This window comes from Rhizophagus irregularis, chromosome 15 (genome assembly GCF_026210795.1).
Source record: "Rhizophagus irregularis chromosome 15, complete sequence".
Taxonomy (NCBI): Eukaryota; Fungi; Glomeromycota; class Glomeromycetes; order Glomerales; family Glomeraceae; genus Rhizophagus; species Rhizophagus irregularis.
The window spans coordinates 3,323,196-3,346,746 of record NC_089443.1 but is presented as its reverse complement, the minus strand read 5'-3'; the positions used below and the strand labels follow the sequence as shown (position 1 = coordinate 3,346,746).

Here is a 23,551-nt window from a genome sequence, read left to right as displayed (position 1 = left end):
TATTCAATAAATACCCAGATTTTATAAAGTAATATACTTTAGGAGAAATACTAGTATACTATATATAATATTAAACAGTTAATATAATAGAATCTTAAACAATACTGATACAACTTACATTTGAGTTTGCTTAGTGTTTATATTAAAATTTTCAAAAGTTGTGTATTACAGAGATATTTTCAAAAATTTGTTATTTTACATACCTCTATTTTTAATACAATTAGTGAGTAGATTTAAGTTGTTATACAAAACTTAGCAGTTTAAACAATTGTCAAATTGAAACTGTTTAAACTATTTTGCCAAAAAGTTAAAAAAATGTGAAACTGTAAAAAGTTTAGCAAATATTGAAATTTTATTAAATTTAGACATATTTATATTAGTATATAATTTAATATAGTTTAGCAAATAAAAGTTAAATTATATAGTTTATATAATTTAGCAAATAGCAAGTTTAAATATATAATTAAATTTGATATCAAAATATCAATTTATATAAGATCTTAATTACATTTAATAAAAAATATTAATTTTAATTTTAATTTAATATATATTAAATTACATTATTTAATAGTAATTAAAAGTATAATAACTGTTAAAACTATATTAAAATTATAGTAATAGATATGTTGAAAAGTTTAGAAAATTATTAAGTTTAGACAATGTCAAAATGTTTTGTCAATACTCAATAGTTTAAACTATTCTAATAAAAGTTTAGACTTTTGTCAAATTCTAAAATAAGTTTAGCCTAGCAACTTTAGAATAAATTTTAATAAAATTTATATTATTTGATTTAACTTAATAAGAAAATTCTAATAATAATAAAACTGCATTTTAGCCTTAATATTGATAGAGTTATGCCATAAAATGTATTTTTACTTTAGTATTTAAAGTTTATTTATGAGTTGTATTAGTATTATTTGGGATTCTAGTATAACTTTTAATAAACTATTTATTATTATTAAAGTTGGCATCTTAACTGTTTTTCAAATAATTGCAAAATTACAGCTGTATAATAAAACTTAGAGTTATGAGTTGCAAGTTGCAAGTTGCAATTAGTAAGATCTAGTTGTAACATTATTTTTATTTATTATCTTATATCTTTTATTTATATAAATTCTATAAATACATATATACAGTTAGCCTTATAAAAATTTAAAATAATTTGAGTAGCATATATAATATATACTGCTGTATAATAAAGACAGAAGATATAATCCAATCTTATAAATAAAATGTTAAAATTAAGCATAATCTTAAGTAAGATATAATACAGTTATTAAATCTATTAAATAGGTTACTTTTATAAAATGGCTGAATGACCAATATTTTACCCTTCTATCTATTAACTGATATTTTTATCCTTTTATTTAATAATTATAATATACTAATAATTATAATATATAATATATATTATATATTATATATTATATATTATATATTAAAATCATAAATAGTTTAAAATAACTTTAAATCACCAAAAAAAAAAAATCATTAATATTAGAGCTTCGTTATAATAAATCAGCCAATTAAATTCTTTCTTTTTACTATAATTTTATACACGAGAATAAAAAAGCTTTAATTACTTATATAGTAAAATAACCAACCAGAGTTTTTTCAATAATTTGTAGATAACAAATACATTAATATACTTGATAAAAATATCCAACCATTTGTGCATCGGTCATTACTCATAGCCAAAAATCAATAAGTCTCACGCTTGAAAAAAGCAAGTTTCGAAATTTCATCCAAAGAATAAATGTTATGTAATTTGAAATCTTTAAAGAACCCCTGTAATTTTTGTGTAATTTTGGTTGCTATTCTCAGCCTCATTGGAAATGGGAAATGGTTATTGTTAACAATTAATGGAATTTATGGAATTTATTTGATTGTTGGAGAATAGTGGTTTTTCTGCAAACGCTCTTTTTTCACAAATTGTTAAACTATAAATTGTAAATATTGTATATATTGTATCTATTTTTTTTATACTTTTATTATAAACATGGAATGTGAAAATGTATTTGGAGAAGGAATTCCATTTCGCGAGGGAATCCCGATTCAACTTTTAAATTACGTCGAAAATGAAAAAGATCGTAATGAATTCGGAGAAATTATTTTCAATGAAGAAGCTTTAGATATCATTAGAGGAATTGATGGACCCGTTGCAATTATTTCCGTCGGTGAGATATGCTTATAATTATTGTATTATACACAATTTAGGTTACTAACACTGTTAAACAAACGTTCATATTATATTTGAATAGTTGGATCGTATCGTAGAGGGAAATCATGGTTCGCCAATGTGTTACACGGTAGACATGATGGATTTATGTTGGGTTCAACAGTCGATAGGTGTACACAAGGAATCTATATGTGGAGTAAACCATTTGATTATCAAGGAAAAAGAATGATTGTATTAGATTGTGAAGGAATTGATGACCCAAAACAAAATCAACAATGGGCAACTAAATTATTTGTATTATGTTTAGCAATTTCGTCAACGTTTATTTATAATTTAAATGGTGTTGTTGGTAAAGATGATATAGGAAAATTATTTTTGATGACTGATTTAACAAAATTTATTGTGCCCCCTCCAGATTATAAGTTTTTACCTAAATTGGTCGTACTATTACGAGACTTCATGTTAAAAAATCCTGATGATTTTAAGGATTACTTTTTAGACAGATTAAACTCTGTGAATGAACAAGGTGCGTGTATTAGAAAAGAGAATTAAAGAAAAAAGTTTCATGATTTTACGTGAATTAATTTATTTTAATTATTATTTAGCTACTGAAGGAGTTAAGAAATATTTCTCGGATTTCGATGTGTTTGGGATTCCGGTAGCGTATCATGCACACATAAATATTGAAGTTTGCCTTGTGTTCGTTTTAAATAAATTTTTTTCGTATATCATAGATCCCGATGGCAGATCGGAATCAATTGCAAATATTGGATAAATTACCGACAGCAAGTTTACAACCAGAATTTGTTACTGAAGTGACTCATGCAGTTAACAACGTTTTATCTACATCAACACCAAAATATATTGGATCCTGCACTATGACAGGAGTATCATTTACAAAATTTCTTCAGGATTGCGTCGAAAAATTAAACGATACTTCAATTATGCAATTATCAATCCCAAGTGAATATGATTCTGTTGTTGAATACGTTGCACAAAGATCTATTAAGGAGTGTGTCCAGATGTATACTTTAAATATGAATAAGAAATTAAATAAGGATAAAGAAAGAAGTGATGATAGCTTACATGTTGATGTATTTAATTGGAAAGCTTTTAACGAAATTCATATGGAAATTTTTAGTCAAGTTGAAAAAGAATTTTTCAAGAGAATTATAGGAGATAGTATACAGATAAGGCAGTATGAAAATGAATTAAATAACTCGATTAATGAGCAATTTGAAAAATTTCGCAAATCAAATTCTGAAGCTTTATATGAATATAACATGGAATTAGCTAAAAAATTGTGGGAAAATAATGTGAAAGTACGTCTCTCTGCTGAAAATTTCTTTAAAGTAAATATAATTTATCCTTTTTTTTCTTTTTTTTCTTTTTAAAAAAAACCATATAGAATTCTAACTTGTTGCAATAAATTTTGAAAGGATCAAGAAGAATTTGATGATGCGATTGCAATTTTTGAGAGAGAAGTGATAGATACTCTAATTGAGGATTGCCCTGAAACAGAAAGGGTGATGGCAAAGATTAAGTCCGACGAGTATCAAGATGCAATCGCAACGTTAAAATCAATTGGAATTCTCAAAAATGAATTGGCCGAACAGATCAAATCAGTGCAAGAATCTGAACAAAAATACTTGGAATTTTCCGCAAATGAAAAAGAAACGAAATTTAAAATGGAAAAAATGCAAGTAGAGCACGAGGAAATAAAAAGACATCTTTTAAACAAAATCAGAGAGAAAGATGAAAATACTGAAAAACAAAAAATTACAAATATTGATGTATTAGAACGAGCTAATTATGACCGTGAAGTAGCATTAGCTTTACTCAATAGCGAAAAAGAAAAGGAGATTGAATCATTGAAAGATGAGCTTAAAAAAATCAAACAAAAAAAGGAAGTTTGGGTACAAATCATTCAATCCTTTATTCCTTTACTTCATACGGGATTAAAATTTGCAGCTTCTATTTATTTGGGTAAAATTTTTCATTAATATTAATGATTACATTATTATCTGGCGACCAAAATTATGCAGATCATCACATGTTGATGTAATATAAGAAACATATAATTTTGTACTAATAATAAAATAACAATAAATAAACTTTCATGCTTCAATTGCTTTATATCATTTCAAAATTTTTTGGAGATATAAACCTATTTATTACATAAATTTTACAATTTGCACAACAAAAAATTTAGAAGATTAAAAAATACCATAATTCGATCAATATTAATCAGATCATCACCATCTGAATCGTCTCAATGAGACGAATCTAATGAGCTAAAAATTATGAAAATCCAATCAGGGACGGACATCTAAACTTAATATCTAAACATTTTAAAGTGAAATTACGTGCCAAATATCGATACCATAAATGCAAGATTATTATCATTCAAATCCTCTCAATGAGACAAATGTAATGAATCTAAAATTATGAAAATCCAATCACTATGCATCCTTATAATGGAATAATAATGAAAATTATGCAAATGTGAATATTATGTAAATTTTTAAAGTTTGTGTAAGTTTGCATAGTTTAAAATTTAAAACAGTAAATTAAGGATATTTAGTTATCTAGAAAAAAAATCAATCAATAGCATATCTCAGAATTCAAGCAGTTATTGTTGCAAATGTGCAAATGAGAATAGAATTTATTATTAAATTTTTTAAATTTTTATTTAAATTAATAGATAAAGACATAATGGGTATATTTAACAAATTTTATCTCGGTTAGCCTCCTCAGCCCCAATTACATTATATTTAAATAATTCGTATAAGATGATTATCAAATTATTTTTTAATTGCAAAATTTTATGGCTCCATTATCATCGACGACAGCAAAATCCAAAGAATATCCCATAACACTTCACAATTCAACTTTAAATGGACAACTTCTAACATCATTATTGCCGTGGCAAACGATTTCATATCTACAATATTTTAGACACAGTGGAAGATTTACTTTTCGTTACGAAGGATTTTCTAAACTTGATTCATTAAAGGATTTATTAGTTCATTTATCCCGTCGTCGTAATGAATATTTAATCTCAGGAGATACAATAAAAAATCCTGGTTCAGTTTACAGATTTAAATTACCAACAATTTGTTCAATCTGTTACGAAGTTGGACACAAACCGGAAGAATGTAAAGTTATTGATATAACTCTTTCAAGAAGAATGTTAAATCAACGAGATATTGATATCATGATTGATCAAATTTTAGAATTTAGTTGCCCTGTTAGAAAAATTGCTTTAAGATTTAACCAAGTAGGATCAAAATCAATTGCAAAATTAATCGAAAATAATAATAGTACTATTGTTGAATTAATTTTAGGTAATACTATGATTGATGATAGTGGTATTCTATTTATTATCGAGGCGTTAAAGAAAAATCGATCCGTAAAAAATTTAACGTTGGATAACAATGATTTTGGGGACGAAGGTTTATGTGCCATGGCCGACCTATTAATGATAAACCAGACTTTGAAATCTATTGATTTGGCTCAACAAAATTCTGAAGTTTCTTTAAAATTTTTAGAAAAATTAGATAGAGCTTTATTATATAATACGAAATTAACTTGTATTTATTTTAATACTAAAGGTTTACAATTACGAAACTCATCATCAAATTTTAATCTTCAAAAATCTCAAATTCCTTTAGATGAAAGGAAGAACCAAATATTTTCAAGAATTGTAAAAAATCTTCAACAAAATCGTTTATTTGATTCCCCCACTACAGCCAGTATGATTGAATTAGTAAGTAAAGCGAGAATTTTATTACTAAATAATCTTAATAGTAACGTTTTAATGAAAGTTCCTCCCGAAGTTTGGATACAAATATTTAATAAATTTGGTGAAGAAAGAGGGTTATCCAAAAGGCAAGTTGATATGATCTTAAAGTACGCTGGTACTAGAACTACTCTTTCCAAAGATATAACTGAGCGAAAATTTTTAGAATCAATTTATACAAATAATATATTTTGGGAATAATTTTTGGATCTGTAAATATTAATAAAGTTAATAATGTTTTTAAGAGTTCCTCTTCGTAAAATACCGGCAAACTGGGTTTAATACATTATATATTTTATAAAAAAAAAAAGCTCTTATTTTGCTTATTTCAGTCAAGATTCTTAGAAATTTGTGGATACAATGACAAAATCTGTAAAAGTTATCGGGCAAATCTGGTAAGTTTATTTATTTTTTCTTTTGTCGCGAAAATATCATTTGTTAACGACATAACTTGGAGCAACCAAGAAAGTATAAACAATCCCCTCCAATCCAACACCTCTACCTTTTCTACTCAGTCTTGATCTTCTTTCTTTTGCTCTTCTTTTAATCACTATGATATCCCGTAAGTCATCAACCAACAATCTATTCAAATTAAAAAAATTATGCCTAACCTTATGTATGTTAACGTCCAATTGCGTTGTATCAATTAAATCAACATTCATTAATTTTCCGTCATGATGCAAATCTTTTGTTTGTCTTCCTAAGCATTCTTCACGCCAAATTATTTCTCCTATTTTCAATGGGAAATCTCTTGCATTTGAATATATTGTAATATTATCACAATACCTATTTAGTCTAGCATAACCTTGGCTAATAAATTGTTTTAAAGGTGCATCAGGATTAAGTAGAGTAACCGTCGAAAGCTTCATTAATGTACCTTCATTCTCTGAATAAATATTAGTGTCCCTCGTATCTTTGTCCAAGGAATTTCTTACTTGAAATATTCCTTCAAACGCCTTTGCATACTGAAGTGTTAACATACCACCCATTGAATGACTTAATATATGTACAGCGCAAAATCCTGCATCTCGAAGATCTTGTAAAAATAACCTAAAATCTAAATAATTACTATATGAGTTAGAACAGGAAAAACATAATTGTTTATTGTATATCATAAATATCATAATAAAGGATTATTACCATTAATCGCTTGTTCAGAAGATGCTTGCTTTTTGACTCCAAAATACCATAAAGAATTCGCACTAGGTGGTGAGAATACAAATGGTTTTATGTAACTAGGAAAGTCGCCCAGCGCAAGAAATTGTCCTAGTGTTTCCGTAGCATATTTAGGCGGACAGTTGAATCCATGTATGAAAATGATACATTCCTAATGAAAGTATGGAATTTAATCGAATTATTTTAAATATTTATAAAAAAACACGAAAAACACTACCATTGAGCTTCTGAAACATCCTGATGAATTAGACGATGAAGATGTGACAGATGGTCTCCACCCGTTTACTTCAAGAGTGTATTCAATTTCAGAATGTACACTATCGTTTTTTTTAGGAACTCTTTTTACAATTACTTCGTCACGTGAAGTCTTTGTGCTAATAGGATAAAATCCAGTGATTGCAAATCCGTCATTCTCCGCTCTAATGAATACTGATGATTGTGTCGCATCCTCAACATCAAAATCAGGTTCCATAGAAGTAAATGTCATTAAATTCTTCAAACAATTTTCGATTATCGGTTTGTTTGTTTCTTCATCTCTTGATTCCCGTGATCTTGGTGATAAAATCAACGTGGATTTTGGAAGATTTTTTAGATATTTGCCAGAAACAGAGCACTCAACAGAAGCAACTGCTATATCTAATCCGTTTTGATAGGGTCTAGGAAAAAGTCTCTGTTCATTCCATGGAGTATGACTATTTTTTACAAATCCAACTCGAACTGCGTGAAACGCGTCTCCTGTGCCTGAACCTCTCGACTGAAAGGGTCCAACAGGTACTCCATCTAATATTATCAAGTAGAAATACTTTAATACAAAGGTATATTATGTGTAATTATTATATTTTTCTTTTACTTTACCGTCCCAGACACCTAGAAGAAATAAAAATATTATTTAAAATGCTAGAATAAATTTAATAATGCGAAAGATATTGCTGTAATAATTTACCTTTTAAACATTCTCCATCAAATGAATCATCAACCCATTCACCACGTCCATGAGGTCGCCCATTAGCATTAACTTCACCAATATAAGTCACAGCTCCATGCCTGAACCAGAGACTATAACTTTCCCAAGCTAAATATCTGAAACATCCAACAGCATCTCTTCCATGAATATCATGAATATGTACATTACTTTCTTGCTTTATTCTCCACCACCATATTGTATCTAACCACTTAGCATTCTTGACAATGCGTGGATAAACATATCGAACAATGATCCAAATAAATAATGTCAAGCATTCAACAGCACCAAGAACTATTATCAAAATGCGTGCTTCGGGCGTTGACGCAAAACCTTTGTCTTCAGATACAAGTGAACCTTTGTTTATAATCAAAAGAATTATGGTAGCAATCGCTAACCTATTAACGAAAGAATTATTTATATAATTTATTATACGAGAATTCAATATAATATAAGGAATACTTACCAATAGAAGCACCATCTTACGATCTCAGTTATCTATAAATTAAAACATCAAAATATGACTAGAATTATCAAATTACGATCCTTACATAATAATATTAAGAGACCCACTAACCTTATAATAAACATACATGATTATCGTAAATGATATAATAAAAGTCACGAATTCTGGCCATCTTTCCCGCGTACCAACACTTCCTACAATGGTTTTAGTATTTTGTGTGAAACAAAATAACAAATATCATTTTATTAATGGTAAATTAACTTACTTAATGAACCACCAATTCCAGCTCCGATCAGTGATAAGAATACCAACATGAACATTATAAACCAAAATATTCTTGTATATGATCGTCTCCGATATCGACCTCTAATTTGTCTTTTAGATTTACGATAAGCCATTATTCGAAAAGACTTGCTTATTTCTTGCGTCGTTAAAACACGTTTTTGATTTGATTTGTTACCATTGCTTACATCAATGGTGATCATATTGATCATATTGCTCTTATCACTTCCCTCAATTGTATTCTCTATTTTTGATGAATTTGATTGAATTGCCAAATTTTGTTGAGAAGTCATGATTAATGCTATAACTCTGGGTTGATCTCTGATAATTTATTATATTACTGTTAGTTAAAAAAAAATAATAATTTTATAATTTTTAATTAGGTAGAAAAGAAAAATGTGTCCTTTTATAAATTCAGTTAATCAATTTCAATATTTGATCAACGTCATTATGACATGAAATTTTTAACTAATTGGAGTTAGCCATTTTTCGGAGAATCCAATTTTATATTTTATTCTAGCAAACATTTAGTAAAGCCCATTCTAATTAGTTTAATTAGTTTAACGTCCTTTCTGGCTCAAAATTTGAGGGGGATAATTTAAACAAACAACATTTTAAACATATTAAAAGACATATGTGAACATATGCAAAATTGGGGGGGAGGGCGTTAAACTAAAAATTAATTTGGAACGGCTTAATTTGATAATAAACAGTCAAGAAATAAAGATTAACAAATAACAAATAGAACTATATTTAATTATATTTGAGCTTGAATTAAAAATTTAGACTTCGTTTATCATTTCGTTGATCACCATTATACAATTGATGTAATTAAGATCGTTCCCCTCGAAGCCTTCTAGCAAGTTGAATATCCTTCGGTTGAATGGTAACTCTTTTTGCGTGAATGGCTGCCAAATTTGTATCTTCGAATAGCGCAACTAAATAGGCTTCAGCTGCTTCTTGAAGTGCTCCAATAGCAGAACTTTGGAAACGCAAGTCAGTTTTGAAATCTTGAGCGATTTCACGAACCAAACGTTGGAAAGGAAGTTTTCGTATCAACAATTCAGTGGATTTCTGGTAACGTCTGATTTCTCTGAGTGCAACGGTACCGGGCCTATATCGATGTGGCTATAAAATAAATTAAATAAATAATTGTGACAATCTCAAATCGAAAAAAAGTAATATCATTTTTGCTAAGCACCTTTTTTACACCGCCAGCAGCTGGGGCACTTTTTCGCGCAGCTTTTGTTGCAAGTTGTTTGCGAGGAGCCTTGCCGCCAGTTGATTTTCGAGCAGTTTGCTTTGTTCGAGCCATTGCTTATAATGGTTTATGTAATAATATATTTGTATGTTGAGTCTAAAAAAAAATAAAAAAGAAAAAAATTTTGTGAGTTATGTTCGTGTTTATAGGGCAAGTAAAAAATCATCTCTTTTTATACCTTTCAATTTTACGCGTCAACTCCCCAACAATTCGTGTTTTGCGTTTGCGTACACGAGGTCATCGCGACTAATAATATTTTTATTGATCGGCAATTTGTGTTACTCATTTCGTAATTATAAAATTCCGATTATCAAAAAAAAAATTTTATGAAACTATTACAATGGGTAGAAAGAAAAAAACTTTTTATAAGCCTTCAATTCAAGTTGAAACTGGAAACGATAAATATGACAACCAAGCTGGCAGAATAAAAGCCATAAATTCATGGGATGATATTGAGCATGATTCCGAAGATGAATGTAATTTATTCTACCGAAATTTTTGTTAAATACAATACTATTTATTAATAAAAATCAATTAAATAGATTATGAGGAAAGAGGAAAAATTTTATTAGACAATAATTATAGTCAAAAGCAAGGTAAATTTTATTTTATAATCTATTTAGTTTTATAATTTATTTCATTTATTCATTTTTGTATATAATAGACGAAACCGAATCATCTGAAGAAGAAGTATTTGCTTTGCAGACTGGCGGTACTTTATCCGAAGAAGATGAGAGCCAAGGAGAGAATCAAGAAGATGATTTAATGTCTTCGGATGCTGATAATGATTTTGATGAATTTGATTCACAAACCTGGGGTAATCACAAAAAGACATATTATGATGCTGATGAGTTATCAGATTTCGACGAAGCAAAAGAAGAGGAGGAGGAAGCATTGAGATTACAAAAGAAAAAGATTAGTAAAATGTCCGAAGAAGATTTCTTTGATGATGATAATTTGCTTGGAGTTGGATCTATTTCAGCGATGGATATGGTAACTCAATTTTTATATATTGAATAAATCTTAATTTTTAAAATAAAAATTTATCCTTTCTTTTTTTTGATTAATTTAGGATAAAGAACATGAGAAAAAACTTATGGAAAGACTTAATCAAGAGGTGCAAAAAGTATCTTTCGAAAAAGAGTAAATATCTTTTGATTTTTTTTGCAAAAGTTACTACTGATTCGATTATGTCAAACTTTTGATATTGACATTTTTACCCCCAAAAAGTGATAGTGAAACACAACCGAAAAACCAAGATCATTATTCTAATCTTTCCCGAACCGAGATTGTAGAAATATTACAGGATGGTTCACCTGAACTAATTGAATTATTAAGTGAATTTAAAGAACAACTCTCAACACTTAAGGACACATTAGCGCCTATATTGGAGAAGTAAGAATAATTTATGATTATTGTGGTAATTTGAGTAAATAATTTAAGTTTTGTTTTGTTTTGTTTTATTTTTTAATCAGAGCCAAGAAGAGAAACATTAAATATGATCCGGCAATGAAATTTTTGTCTATAAAATATCATACATTGTTGAATTATCTGACCAACATTTCTTTCTATTTTTTCCTAAAATCGTCCGGAACTCGCCACTTACGAATGCATCCAGTGATTGACACGCTTGTAGACCTTAGAACAACCTTGGACAAATTAGAGACATTAGAAAGTAAAATGAAAGATATAATTAAACAATTTGTTGATAGATTAGAGACAGACGAGCATACTGATAAGAGTGAGAAAGTAGAGAAAGGTTTTTTAAAAGAATTTTTATATATTTATTATTAATAAATGTAAAATGCATTAATTCTTTTAATATTACGTAGAAATAGGAGTTGGAGAAATAATCAATGAGCTGCCATCACAGATACAAACTAATTCGAAATTTGAGAAAGTTAAAATTAAAAAAAAGGAAAAAAATGAATCGATAAAATCCAAGCGTAAGAAAAAATTAGACGAAGAAAATAGTGAGAAATCAAAAAAGACGAAACTTCAAAATGGGTATATTAGAAGTGATGAGAGGGATATTAATTTATCAAATATGGCAGATACATTTATTGAACCGGAATTTGTGAGCTTCAAGAACGTGAAGAAGAATAAGCGAATACGGGTATTGTCTAATCTATATTTCCCTTAAAGAGATTATTCTTAATTTTTTTTCTATTTTTTTTTTGAAATTTAGGAGGATCTGGATATGGGAGATTTAGATGCATTAGATGATGTGGACGCCGAAGATAAGGCTCAAAATAGAAAATCATTGCGACATCATGTTGCAAAGATTGATCAGGTTATTATCACGTTTGGAAAATAGATATTATCATTTCATTGACTAATAATTAACTTAACTTAAATGACAGAATTTAGCTAAGCGTGAAAAGGCAATACGTCTTGGTGGTGATACTGATATACCTTATAAGGATAAGGATAAGAGTGTAATCAAATCAGTGAACAGTCAGAATGACGGTGATGACTTGGATAATTTGGATTGGAATGAAGACGATAATAAGATAGCAAAAGATATTGAAACTGGAGGTGATGATGAACTCTATTTATCCGTACGAAAGACTAAAAAAGCTAAAAAGGAAAAGGAATTTGAACATGAACAGTTGATAAAAAATAGTAAAAATGATGAGTAAGAGTTGTTGCTTTTTTGTTTCTTAATTCGAATTATTATAAAGTAATATTTCTTAAGTTATTTATTTATTTCCACAGAACCGTCTATGAAGAAGAGATGCTTCCAGATGGTTCTAAACGGCAGATCAATTATGAGATTCTTAAGAATAAAGGTCTTACTCCACATCGAAAGAAAGAGCAACGCAATCCGCGTGTTAAGCATCGTAATAAATATGAGAAGGCCAAGAAAAAGATCAAAAGTATTAAAAGAATTGTGGTTCGACAAGAGGGACCTTATGGTGGTGAGATAACCGGTATCAAAACTAAATTATCAAGAAGTATTAAATTCAATGACTAAGTTAATATACTGTATTATTTAATAAAGTTTCTTCTGTATTTAATTGTAAATTTTTGAATAATATAAATAGTTTTATAAATATGATTCTCATTTTTCGTTACATTTTGATAAATAATAAATTACAATTCGGATTCCTTATTAATTTGTTAATTTTGCCTAATTTAAGATCGTTAAAAAATGGGGTTTTCTTGTGCAGATCCGAATATTGTAACATTGTTAGTTGAATGAGCCAATAAAATAAAAAATGGAACTGATTAACTGCAGTGGGAAGAAACACCGCATACGTTTTGCAATTGACGTAAATTTTACTTCTTAGCCGCATACGGCTAATTTGGTAGGCCTGGTGAGACAAAGGATTTAGTTTAGGTGTTTTCTTATAATTATAAATAAGAGGCTGTTTTTGACAAAATTCTTTTTTTTTGAGTTTTTGAAAAACAAACTCGAAAAAAAAACGATTTTCTCTGGCAATTTTATTCGAAATTATTTTTTTTAAAAAATATATATATATATTTTTTTTACTAATTTGCAATGATATAAAATTTGAGCGAAATTGAAATTATTATATAGAAAATTAATTTAGAGTTATTTTAGCGATGGATAAATACAAATCATTTTATGGAATTTTATTAATCATTATAATTTTATTGAATTTTGTATCTGTTTGTGCGACAAATTCAGGCCCAAAAAAAAGTAAAGGCACTGATGGAAGTGTTGACAGTGGCAGTAGTACAAAAACTACTAAAAGTGGAGACGAAGCAACTCCCAAACCAACAGATACAAAATCATCAAAGCCTTCGGAAGGGGGAGCCCCTCCAGCATCGTCACCGGAAGGAGGGAGCCCTCCATCAAGTCCAGCAGCTACTTCAGTTTCGCCCCCAGAAGGAGGAACATCGCCTCCGGAAGGAGGAGCCCCTGGAGCTCCATCGACATCACCTCCAAAAGGAGGTGCATCCCCTCCGGAAGGAGGAGCCCCTTCAACATCACCTCCAAAAGGAGGTGCATCGCCTCCAGAAGGAGGAACGCCTTCAACATCTCCTCCTGTTGGAACAACTCCGGGAGGGGAAAACAATGCAACAATACTTGCATATGTTCTTTTCTCAAGTTCTCCTAGCACCACAACAGTAGGTAGACCAGAAGTTAAAGGGTTAATATCATTATATCAGCCACCTAATGGAAATACTGTAGTTACAGGACATATAGGTGCAATACTTAATAGGATAAATGGAAATTATAAGTTTACTATTAAAGGTGGTGATGGTACCATTTTATATGATTGTACTGGACGGGTTAATCCTTTATTTATTGGTCAGGCTTCTTTATTCAGTTTCACATGGAATGAAATTAAATTATCTGGTCCTAAATCTGCTATTGGAAACCATTTTGATATTGAAGAATCTGGAGGGACACTTGTAAATGGCCTGATAGTAGAGGAATTTAAAAATTGAAATAATTTTTTTTTTTAAATTTAATAAAAAAAACTATTAGATAGTTAAAAATTGTAATTTTATTTTATTAAAATAGACTTGTATAATAAAGTAATAAGCTTATTTATGATCTATAACACTGATAAATAGAAACGGGGTTATTTCATTTCCGGATACCTTAAAAATAGTGATACAAAAGGTTTCTGCGGTCCGCAAAATCGCTTTTGACTTAGCTTAATTAGTGATAGGTTACTGATATTGTATAATCATTATACTTTTTTTTTACTCTCTAAAAATAGATTTCAAACGTATTTTCCTCAACTTCATATGGTAACAAAGATTACACTTAATTTATTCATTTGTAAACATTGAACAATTTGAGTAAAAATAGTAAAAAAAAAATGGAACCCGGTATTACATTGATAGGTTTTCATATCATTTTGTGCTTTTCTTTTTAACGACTAATTTTTTTCTTTCAAAAAAAAAAATATATTTCCTTTTGCTATTGACGAGTTTGTATATTATTTTTTTTTTAATAATTAATCTTTGGAAGTACTTTAATAATTTCAAAAATGACCATATACTCGAAAAGAAATATATGGTGCACACTTTTCTTATACTTTACTCTAGTTCAAGGTATATTTTGATGTTGACTGCAGTGAGACATTCTGAAAATTTGGAACAAGCTAATTTATATATTTTTTATTTAAATAGTTGCTTATAGTTTAACTAGTCATTGTATTGACGAAGTAGGGTATTGTTTTACAATTACACTTCCACAAAGTAATGAAACTCTTGTACATTTCCGTTTAGAGGCTCCTAATACGGCCGGGTAATTATCTCAGAAGAATTAATTAAAAGAATTCGTTCAATTTTATTAATTAATTGTTTCTTAAATTGTAGTTGGCTTGGTTTAGGTATTGGTCATAATATGGACGGATATTTGATGGTAAGTAGTGACAACGATAGCCTGCTGTTTATAATTTTGTTTCTAAATTGAATCATTAATATGCTTATTTTGTAAAGGTCGCTTGGGCTAATAGTGATGGCAGTATAACACTTTCACAGCGTATAGGAGAAGAAGGAACTCAGCCAATGGCAACTGATCAACAATCTGATCTCAAACTTAATATGGATACCAGTAAAATTAATGAAAATAATAAATTTATTGTAGAATTCACTCGTCCCCTTAAAGTTAAGGGCAGTAGAATTAAAAATAAACAAAACTTTGCATATGCATATGGTACATTAAATCCGGAAGATAAAGATATCGATGCTTATTTACCACGTCATGATTACAGAGGTAATATTATATTAAACCTTGCGGAAGGAGGCAGCGAATTGTCACACTATGATAAATTGATAGTTGCTCACGGTAAGTATCGGTATGTAATTTGGTATATTATGACAATTAGGTCACCAGCTACTAATTTAATTGTTCATTTAAATATAGCTGCTTTGATGTTTTCCGCCTGGCTTATTATCATTCCTGGTGCAGTATTCATCGCACGATTTGCGAGAAATTTTCTTCCAACAACATGGTTCAAATTACATGTTGGCATTCAAGCCTTTCTCTCACTTCCTGTTATGTTGGCTGGTAGCGCTCTATCTTTCGCTGCTGCCGGAAATCTTAAATTTGATGATCCTCACAAGGTGAATACAAAACTACTTAATTAGTTACTCATTGTGATATTTTCCTAACAACTTATTTCCTTCCCTTAAAGATCGTTGGATTCGTGCTTTTCCTTGGATTCTTTGTACAACTAGCAATTGGTGCAATCCATCATCATTTGTACGATCCAAAACGCGTTCATATTCCATGGTGGACTCAACTTCATTGGTAAGTTTTTGATCCTAAATTTTTAAAATTTTCATTTAAATTATTTAAATTACTTATTGCAATTTTTTTTTTCTAGGTGGTTTGGAAGAGCTTTAGTTGTATTGGCTGCTTTTCAAATTCCACTTGGACTCAAACTTTATGGAGCCGATATGGTCTATTATTATATACATTATATTTATCTATTTATTATTCTTGTTGCATTTTCCTTCTTATCTTTCCGATTATGGAATAGAAGGCAAGATAGTGGATTTAAACGTATGCGAGATTCACAAGATAATGGATCTAAACATGAGCAAAATTCTTAATTGCCATTTAAGAATGTTCCGTTTATTTAATGATATAAAAGAAATTAAAATATATATATATATATACACACAATATTTATGGATTGATTATTATTGAGTATTGTACTTATGTATAAAGTAGTTTATAAGTAGTTTTCTATTCTTTTTTTTTATTAGATATAATTATAAAAATAAAATTAGTCCTTTTATTTAAATTTAATATTCTAACCAAATAATAAACATACAATAAAAGAAAGTTAAATAATTTTATTTATCAATGAAATCTTTTTTACAATAATACAATAAATACGTTAGTATTTCCACAACTATATTAGCTATATCAGCATCCAGTGGTTCAATTTGTACGAACTTTTTTTGTTTCGTAACTCTCATCGAGCTCTACAAAATAAAAAAAATCCACATGAATCAGATCACTGAATACTGAGATAATCACAAAAAACGGAAAATAAAAAAAGAGCAAATTGGGTCTTTTTTTGGCAAAAAGTCAGTTGTGAGTTCTATAAGAGATGTCCGGGGTCCTATATAGATCATTAAAAAAAAAAAATAATAATAATTTTATCTATATATTAATTTTATAAAGTATAAAGGAAAATGTTATTGGTAACCTATATCATCAGTACGACCTTAAATTATGTGATCAAATTTGATTGATTAACTAATATTTACAATTACGTTAGTCTTTAGTTTCTTTATTTTCATTTTACTTGTTTTATTTTTTGATTTTTTTTTCGGTTTATTTCCTTTCTCTTTTTTTGATTTTATTTTTATTTTTTTTTTTGATAGGTTTTTTCATTCTTTCTTGCTATTTTTTGTTTTTTCTTTTTTTTTAAGTCTTTAAGTTCTTCCAGTTTTACAATCAAAGTACATCTTTTTTTTTCTGCTTTTGTTTTTTTAATTTGTTCTTTATTAACTCTCTATGCTGTTCTTTATCTCCTTTTTCTTGATGCATTTTACTTTTAACTTCACAGGTTTTGTTTTTATTTTGTTTTTTAACTTTCTTTATGGGTTTTGTTTTTCATCTTGATTTTGTTTTTTACTCTGTTATTATCATTTTTTTTTATATATCAAAATTACTAGTTCTATTAAAAATAAAATATAAACTTTACAATATTTCTCTATTAATAAACTTTAATTAAATGATTTTAGCCATACAGTATATCATTATTTTATTGTGTAAAATCAAAACTTTTTGCAAATTAAAGTGTTGTGAATTTTTAACGAAAATAAAAAGTTGTCCAATCAAAATATAGTATAAAGTCATGTGATTAGAGTCACCATGGCAACATTCACCATGACAACAGAATCGCTATAAACTAACATCTTTTAAGTATAATACTTGTAAAGAAAATTAATAGTGTTAATTTAATACAGAATAAATAAATAATACTAATTAAAAAACTTTGAATATAATCAATTTATTGATTTAAAACATTGATTTATATCTGAATATACACTTTTATCTTATCAGTACTAAAAAGAATTTTATATATATTTTTGTAATATAAAATATTTATTTTACTTTACAATATATTGTTTATTACAAATTATATTTAAATTGTATAATTAATTGTATTTTTAGTATACATTTAAATAAAAAAACTTTTTTTAAATACTTTTTATTAATAAATTATTAGTTTTTCTTTTTTAAACTTTAGTATAATAAATAAAATCATGTGATAAAAGTGAAAATCACCTCTAATTCTGGCAAGTATTCAAAAAAATTGTATATAAAAGAATTTGGTCTAAAAGCTTTTAGCTTATTTTTTAGTGATGAGTGATTAGCTGAGTTTATAAATGACTGGGAACTTCGTTTACTTATTTCCCGGCCTCATATAGATAGCCGGGAAATAGTTAAAATAATTAATATTAATGAGTGACACGCTCCAGGGGGGGAACGTTAGGGGTTTTTTCCCGAAGGGAAAAAAACCCAAAATTTAAAAATATTTTATAAAAATTGCTTTAATACTTAAAGTTCAGAAAAACCAGAAAAAACCAAGAAATATATTTAATCTAATGTATACAATTTGCAGGTTGAGTGGGTGTTTTGATGTAATTAAATCCTCGTACATTAAAAAAAAAAAATTTTTATTAATGATTTTGGTAGTGGATAAATGTGTAGATTGACAAAAAAAAATATTAAAAATTATTATTATTTGAATAATATACAATATGCAATATGTTTTATTTAGCAATTTTATTTATGGAAAAAAGTTATTAACAATTAAATTTTTTTTTTGTAATAGCATTAAAAATATGATTAATATTAAATTCATAAAACAATGGTAATAATATTAGATTTTAAACCACATAGCATTTTGTTACTACAACAATTTCGATACGTGCTGTAAGTTGTTCAAATAGTTTACTCGAAAAGTCTCAAACGAAATACTCAATAAGATTTTTTTTTTAATGATGAGATTAGCATTCAACGCAATAAAGTTGTTCCGTTCTACTAATCAAATACTAAATCATACAAAAAAAGTTTACATTTAAAAAAGATAAAATTACAATATATAAGATATAAATACTATTAGATGCTGCAAATCCACCTATAATAATACTCCTCACGCCCTGTATACATCTTGCTTAATCAAATAATATATAACAAAATAATAAAACTAAATATATTAAGCAATTTCTTTTAATTTTGAATTCGTATTTTTCTTTGCTTGCAAAACTAAAATACTTGCTGCAGTACCACCAGATAAAAATGCTTGTGCTATATCACCTAATGATTTACGTGTATCACTACCATAATCTCCCAAATTTTTGAGTATATCCAAGGATTCTGCTTTATGACTAAAAGTAACATCATTACGTCCACGTCCAACCACAATTAAATCCTTACGACTGACTATATCTTTGGCACGGTTAACTGCTGTTTGTAGAGGTGTAGATGACGATATCTCCGTATAATTTATTCGAGCATTTGATGCTACAACACCCGTACGTGACTTTAAAACTTGTTTTAATAACTCTTCATCGGCATCATCAGATGCTTTGCGTTCGTCATTCGAATGTAAAATGTGAGCAGATGCTGAAGATATTTTGTGTGCAAGTGGAGGACGTTGAACATCTTCAGAATCTTCTGGTATTTTATCTCCGGTCTCAGTCATAAGTGTATTGTTTTTTAATATAGTATCATGTTCGGTAGGCTCAGAAGATTTAATGATTCTAAGAACATCAACTGACACATTTGGATGGTCAAGTAATTGAATGACAAAAGTCAATGCCTCACGATCATCAATGCCACCGAAGAATGGTAAGAAAACGCGAACTGATATGCTAGTAATACTACTTTCCTTCTGATTTAAAGAGGAAACACCAAGACCACGATCTACAAAGACACCAACATTTGCTCTGTTAGTTACTTCAGAGAAGACCTCTTGAGTGAAAGACGCGACTTGTGGACTTGTTTCTTTCTTTTCTCTTGGTCCAACAAATGGATTTGACTGATCATCAATAACCGAACCTGCGCCACCCCAAGGAACTATTACTAAATTAGCATCAGTATCTTCAGCCCTTTCGGCAACGTGCTGTGCAAAGTCTTGTTGTGCAACAACAGCAAGGTTTGCTTTGACTTTAACAAAATTCAATTGTCCAAATGATCTGAAAAGATTCATGATCGGATCATGCAATGTTTCTTCAGTTTCACTGATCTTCATTACAGTAGAAATACGTTGAGTTAATTCAATGAGTCGTAACACATGGACAGTAATTGATGCATTCGGTTGAGTTTGGACAGTAGCTGTTTTTTCATTTTCTCCCTTTTCTTCAACTTGTTTTCTTACAATGGCTGATAGTGGTTGCAATAATTGTACGAGCATCATCATTGGCGGAAGATATTCAACCTTATTAAGAACAATTAACAATCTATTCTTTTTTGTTGAGATCTCATCAGTACGATCGCCAGTTCCTTCTGGTTCCAAATGACCGATACGTTTAAGTTCCATTTTCCTTTGGTATTCATGTGGATATAACCACGTTGCTAAAGGAGTAGTTAAGATTGTAGTAACCAATGCCCTTAAAGAAACAATTATATAAACAAATTAATATTTTGTTTTCCTAGAAAAAAAACTAAAAATATGAAAAATCTATGCTTACATGGCAACCATGATCACAAATATTTTACCATTAATAACTCCTGCGTCATATCCAAGGTTGAGTACGATCAACTCAACAAGACTTTATATAAGAATATAAAAGAAAATCAAAATCAGTATTGTTTAAATAATGTAATTTTCCATTGTCATAATTTGTACGTACCCTTTACAACTCATAAAAACACCTATTGTCAGGGACTCTCTCCAAGCCAATTTGTTTAATCTGGCCGCAAGTGTAGCGCCTGTTATCTTGCCAACCATTGCAACAATAATCACCAAAATGACCCACCCCCAGGATGCCCCATCATTCAAGAGACCAATTTGAGTTTTTATTCCAGACAAAGCAAAATACTAAATAAAAAATATTATTAATTAATTAATTAACACGTTAAAAAATTTTGTAATAGAATAAATTATACTTACAATTGGCAAAAACAGAACATTGACCAAATCTTCAATCTTTTCTGTTATACCCACAGCGAAACCACCTTCATGTGGAATAATAACACCAACTAAGAACCCTCCAAAAATTGCGTGCACGCCAATAACATTTGTAACAAATGCAGATATTAACACGATGGATAAAGTAATAACCACCATCATTACAGTAGGTCCGTTATCATTACTACCAGTCTTAACAATGAGTTTTAACAAGATAGGACGTATAACAAATATAACTATTAATGTCCAAGCAATTGCCAGAAGGAAGACATATAAAGCGATTAGTGAATTAGAAGCATTAACGATGGTGACTACTAAAGCCAATAAAACCCATGCAGCTACGTCATCACCAACACCCGCAGTAAGAGCAGTAGATCCAACTGGTGTTCTAAGAAGTTGAAGTTCCGATAAAATACGTGCAAGTACTGGAAATGCCTATTATGAATAATAAAATACCTATCAATTTAAGTGTGTGTGGATTAATAAATATTTAATTGAACTCATCTTACCGTGATCGACATTGCTACACCAATGAAAAGTATAAAACTGGAGAAAGTTGTTTGACTATCATTACCCATCGCATGATATAATCCATAACCAACGCCAATACCCAAGGCAAAAGGTAACGCAATACCCGCGGCAGAAATAGTCAATGCTACTCTTGCATTCTTTATCAAGGCTTTTGGGTTCAATTCAACACCAACGATGAATAAATACAAAATTAAACCCAACGTAGAAAGTAAATTTAAGTTGGCTCTAGACGCTTTTGGAAAAATTGCATCATTAAATCCAGGTATGCGTCCAAGTACTGATGGTCCAAGGATAATACCACCAATAATTTCTGAAATAACACGTGGTTGTCGAAAGCGCGACAAACCAAAATGGAGAATACGTGTAAAAAATATGATCAAAATAACCTTTAATGAAAATTAATCCGATTAGTCACAAAAAATAATGTAAGAAACAATGAATTTATTAATATTAAAAATAAGAAATTACTTGTATTATAAATAAAGTTATAGGATCATTTTCATTATAATGAGTCGGTACTGCGCCAGAAAGGACACCACCTTGTTCTGTAGCAACCATTTTATGTTAGTTGATATATATATATATACAATATAAAATAAAATCCTTAAAATTAGATGAATGAATGAAACATAAGAATTCACTCAAAAAAATTTGGAATCATTAATTAAGCAAATATGAATGAAAGAAATGTTCCCTATAGTAAGGACGAGGAAAAAAAAGATTTTTTTTTGAAAGAGTTTATAAAAATTTTTATAGGTCACACTAAAATAAGAAAACAATAGTAACAAAAAAAAATATGACGCCGTTGTGTAATTCTTAGAATTCCTCAACAAAAAAGGGGGCCATCATAAAAAACAAAAACAATTCGTAATTTACACAAAAATATGGTGATATTCCTTATAATTATTACTCATGGTTCATTGACTCTTATAAATTAATGTGAGAAAAATGTGAAATTTAAGTTCCATTTATCCTAAGAAGGAAAATCAGTAAACAGCTTATCTATGTTCCACATAAAAATGTAAATGTTTTTAAGTGGTTGAATTATTTTTTTGAACAATACTAATTTTAATCTTGTTATAAAATTAGGAGTTCGAGATGTTTGGCGTTTAACATTCGCCAGTCAAAAATGACATCAGATAACTAATGTGCATCAAGTCATCAACCGGCAAATATCTGTAGATTTTCGAATGTGGTGGATATATCAATAGTGCTTATTAGTGTTATAACAATTTCCTAATTAATAATATTAATATAAAGTTATCAACAAAAATACAAGTACAATATGGTAACGATAACTATTAGACTCGGGTAGGTCCGGTGACTTCCTGTTTTTGGGTTTTTATAATATTAATGATCTGAGATTTTAGATAACGAAATTCCAAACTTTTACTAAAATGTATTACTAAAAAAATTAAAATACCGTTTATATAGTGGCTAAAAAACTAAAAATAAGTTGTTCTAATTATAGTAATATCTTATTATTTTATACTTTCTATGTTACTAAAAAATTGTCTGTCTAATTTAATATTCTAATGAATATAATTAGTATTAGAAAAAAGTACAAATCAAAAAAAGCAAATTTTTTAGTATATAATCCAATTTAATTGTGAATTCTTTATTTCATTTTAATATTTTATTCTTATAAAATAATTTATTTATAATATATTATAAACAATTGTAATTGATTTTACATATAAATTAATATAATTTCAGTTAAAATTATGTTTAAATTTATAGTCATAATATTTTATTTAAATTAACCTAAAAAATTAAACAAAATAAAAAAAAAATTTTTGAAAT

The 23,551-nt window shown here is 28.5% G+C and overlaps 8 protein-coding genes across 9 annotated transcripts; 5 read left to right on the top strand and 3 right to left on the bottom strand.

Moving 5' to 3' along the window:
• Positions 1 to 1,857: 1,857 nt before the first annotated feature.
• OCT59_007456 (uncharacterized protein) lies at positions 1,858 to 4,367 on the top strand. Its single transcript, XM_025313847.2, has 5 exons — positions 1,858 to 2,177; positions 2,262 to 2,705; positions 2,785 to 2,837; positions 2,914 to 3,531; positions 3,619 to 4,367. The coding sequence occupies exons 1-5, from the start codon at positions 2,000 to 2,002 to the stop codon at positions 4,180 to 4,182; spliced, it is 1,857 nt and encodes a 618-aa protein (XP_025186604.1). The 5' UTR covers positions 1,858 to 1,999; the 3' UTR covers positions 4,183 to 4,367.
• OCT59_007455 (uncharacterized protein) lies at positions 4,357 to 6,241 on the top strand. Its single transcript, XM_025313848.2, has one exon. It carries the CDS (start codon positions 5,007 to 5,009, stop codon positions 6,180 to 6,182), a length of 1,176 nt encoding a protein of 391 aa, XP_025186605.2. The 5' UTR covers positions 4,357 to 5,006; the 3' UTR covers positions 6,183 to 6,241.
• A 120-nt stretch (positions 6,242 to 6,361) lies between these two features.
• Positions 6,362 to 9,263, bottom strand: OCT59_007454 (uncharacterized protein). Its single transcript, XM_025313849.2, has 8 exons — positions 8,850 to 9,263; positions 8,696 to 8,778; positions 8,585 to 8,616; positions 8,101 to 8,516; positions 8,013 to 8,024; positions 7,375 to 7,937; positions 7,122 to 7,308; positions 6,362 to 7,038 (listed from the first exon to the last, which is right to left on the bottom strand). Exons 1-8 carry the CDS (start codon positions 9,157 to 9,159, stop codon positions 6,413 to 6,415), a joined length of 2,229 nt encoding a protein of 742 aa, XP_025186606.2. The 5' UTR covers positions 9,160 to 9,263; the 3' UTR covers positions 6,362 to 6,412.
• A 59-nt stretch (positions 9,264 to 9,322) lies between these two features.
• On the bottom strand, positions 9,323 to 10,354 carry OCT59_007453. Of its 2 annotated transcripts, none has more exons than XM_066148794.1 (3): positions 10,306 to 10,354; positions 10,068 to 10,223; positions 9,323 to 9,994 (listed from the first exon to the last, which is right to left on the bottom strand). In XM_066148794.1, the coding sequence occupies exons 2-3, from the start codon at positions 10,179 to 10,181 to the stop codon at positions 9,698 to 9,700; spliced, it is 411 nt and encodes a 136-aa protein (XP_065998709.1). In that variant the 5' UTR covers positions 10,182 to 10,223; positions 10,306 to 10,354; the 3' UTR covers positions 9,323 to 9,697. The 2 variants fall into 2 exon arrangements, with proteins under 2 accessions (XP_065998709.1, XP_025186607.1); XM_025313850.2 differs by lacking the exon at positions 10,306 to 10,354 and having other exon boundaries at positions 9,347 to 9,415; positions 9,503 to 9,994; positions 10,068 to 10,272.
• Positions 10,355 to 10,456: 102 nt separating this feature from the next.
• OCT59_007452 (uncharacterized protein) lies at positions 10,457 to 13,104 on the top strand (the record flags this gene model as incomplete). The annotated part of the gene is made up of 10 exons (XM_025330026.2): positions 10,457 to 10,603; positions 10,670 to 10,723; positions 10,792 to 11,120; positions 11,200 to 11,270; positions 11,358 to 11,522; positions 11,603 to 11,886; positions 11,960 to 12,243; positions 12,316 to 12,420; positions 12,491 to 12,765; positions 12,846 to 13,104. Exons 1-10 carry the CDS (start codon positions 10,468 to 10,470, stop codon positions 13,102 to 13,104), a joined length of 1,962 nt encoding a protein of 653 aa, XP_025186608.1. The 5' UTR covers positions 10,457 to 10,467.
• Positions 13,105 to 13,525: 421 nt separating this feature from the next.
• Positions 13,526 to 15,036, top strand: OCT59_007451 (uncharacterized protein). Its single transcript, XM_025313851.2, has one exon. The coding sequence runs from the start codon at positions 13,698 to 13,700 to the stop codon at positions 14,547 to 14,549; it is 852 nt and encodes a 283-aa protein (XP_025186609.2). The 5' UTR covers positions 13,526 to 13,697; the 3' UTR covers positions 14,550 to 15,036.
• OCT59_007450 (uncharacterized protein) lies at positions 14,954 to 16,932 on the top strand. Its single transcript, XM_025313852.2, has 7 exons — positions 14,954 to 15,164; positions 15,243 to 15,360; positions 15,432 to 15,477; positions 15,555 to 15,903; positions 15,982 to 16,181; positions 16,253 to 16,368; positions 16,445 to 16,932. The coding sequence occupies exons 1-7, from the start codon at positions 15,101 to 15,103 to the stop codon at positions 16,671 to 16,673; spliced, it is 1,122 nt and encodes a 373-aa protein (XP_025186610.1). The 5' UTR covers positions 14,954 to 15,100; the 3' UTR covers positions 16,674 to 16,932.
• Positions 16,933 to 18,828: 1,896 nt separating this feature from the next.
• OCT59_007449 (uncharacterized protein) lies at positions 18,829 to 22,455 on the bottom strand. Its single transcript, XM_025313853.2, has 6 exons — positions 22,217 to 22,455; positions 21,727 to 22,134; positions 21,200 to 21,652; positions 20,940 to 21,127; positions 20,778 to 20,858; positions 18,829 to 20,696 (listed from the first exon to the last, which is right to left on the bottom strand). Exons 1-6 carry the CDS (start codon positions 22,304 to 22,306, stop codon positions 19,301 to 19,303), a joined length of 2,616 nt encoding a protein of 871 aa, XP_025186611.1. The 5' UTR covers positions 22,307 to 22,455; the 3' UTR covers positions 18,829 to 19,300.
• Positions 22,456 to 23,551: the final 1,096 nt, after the last annotated feature.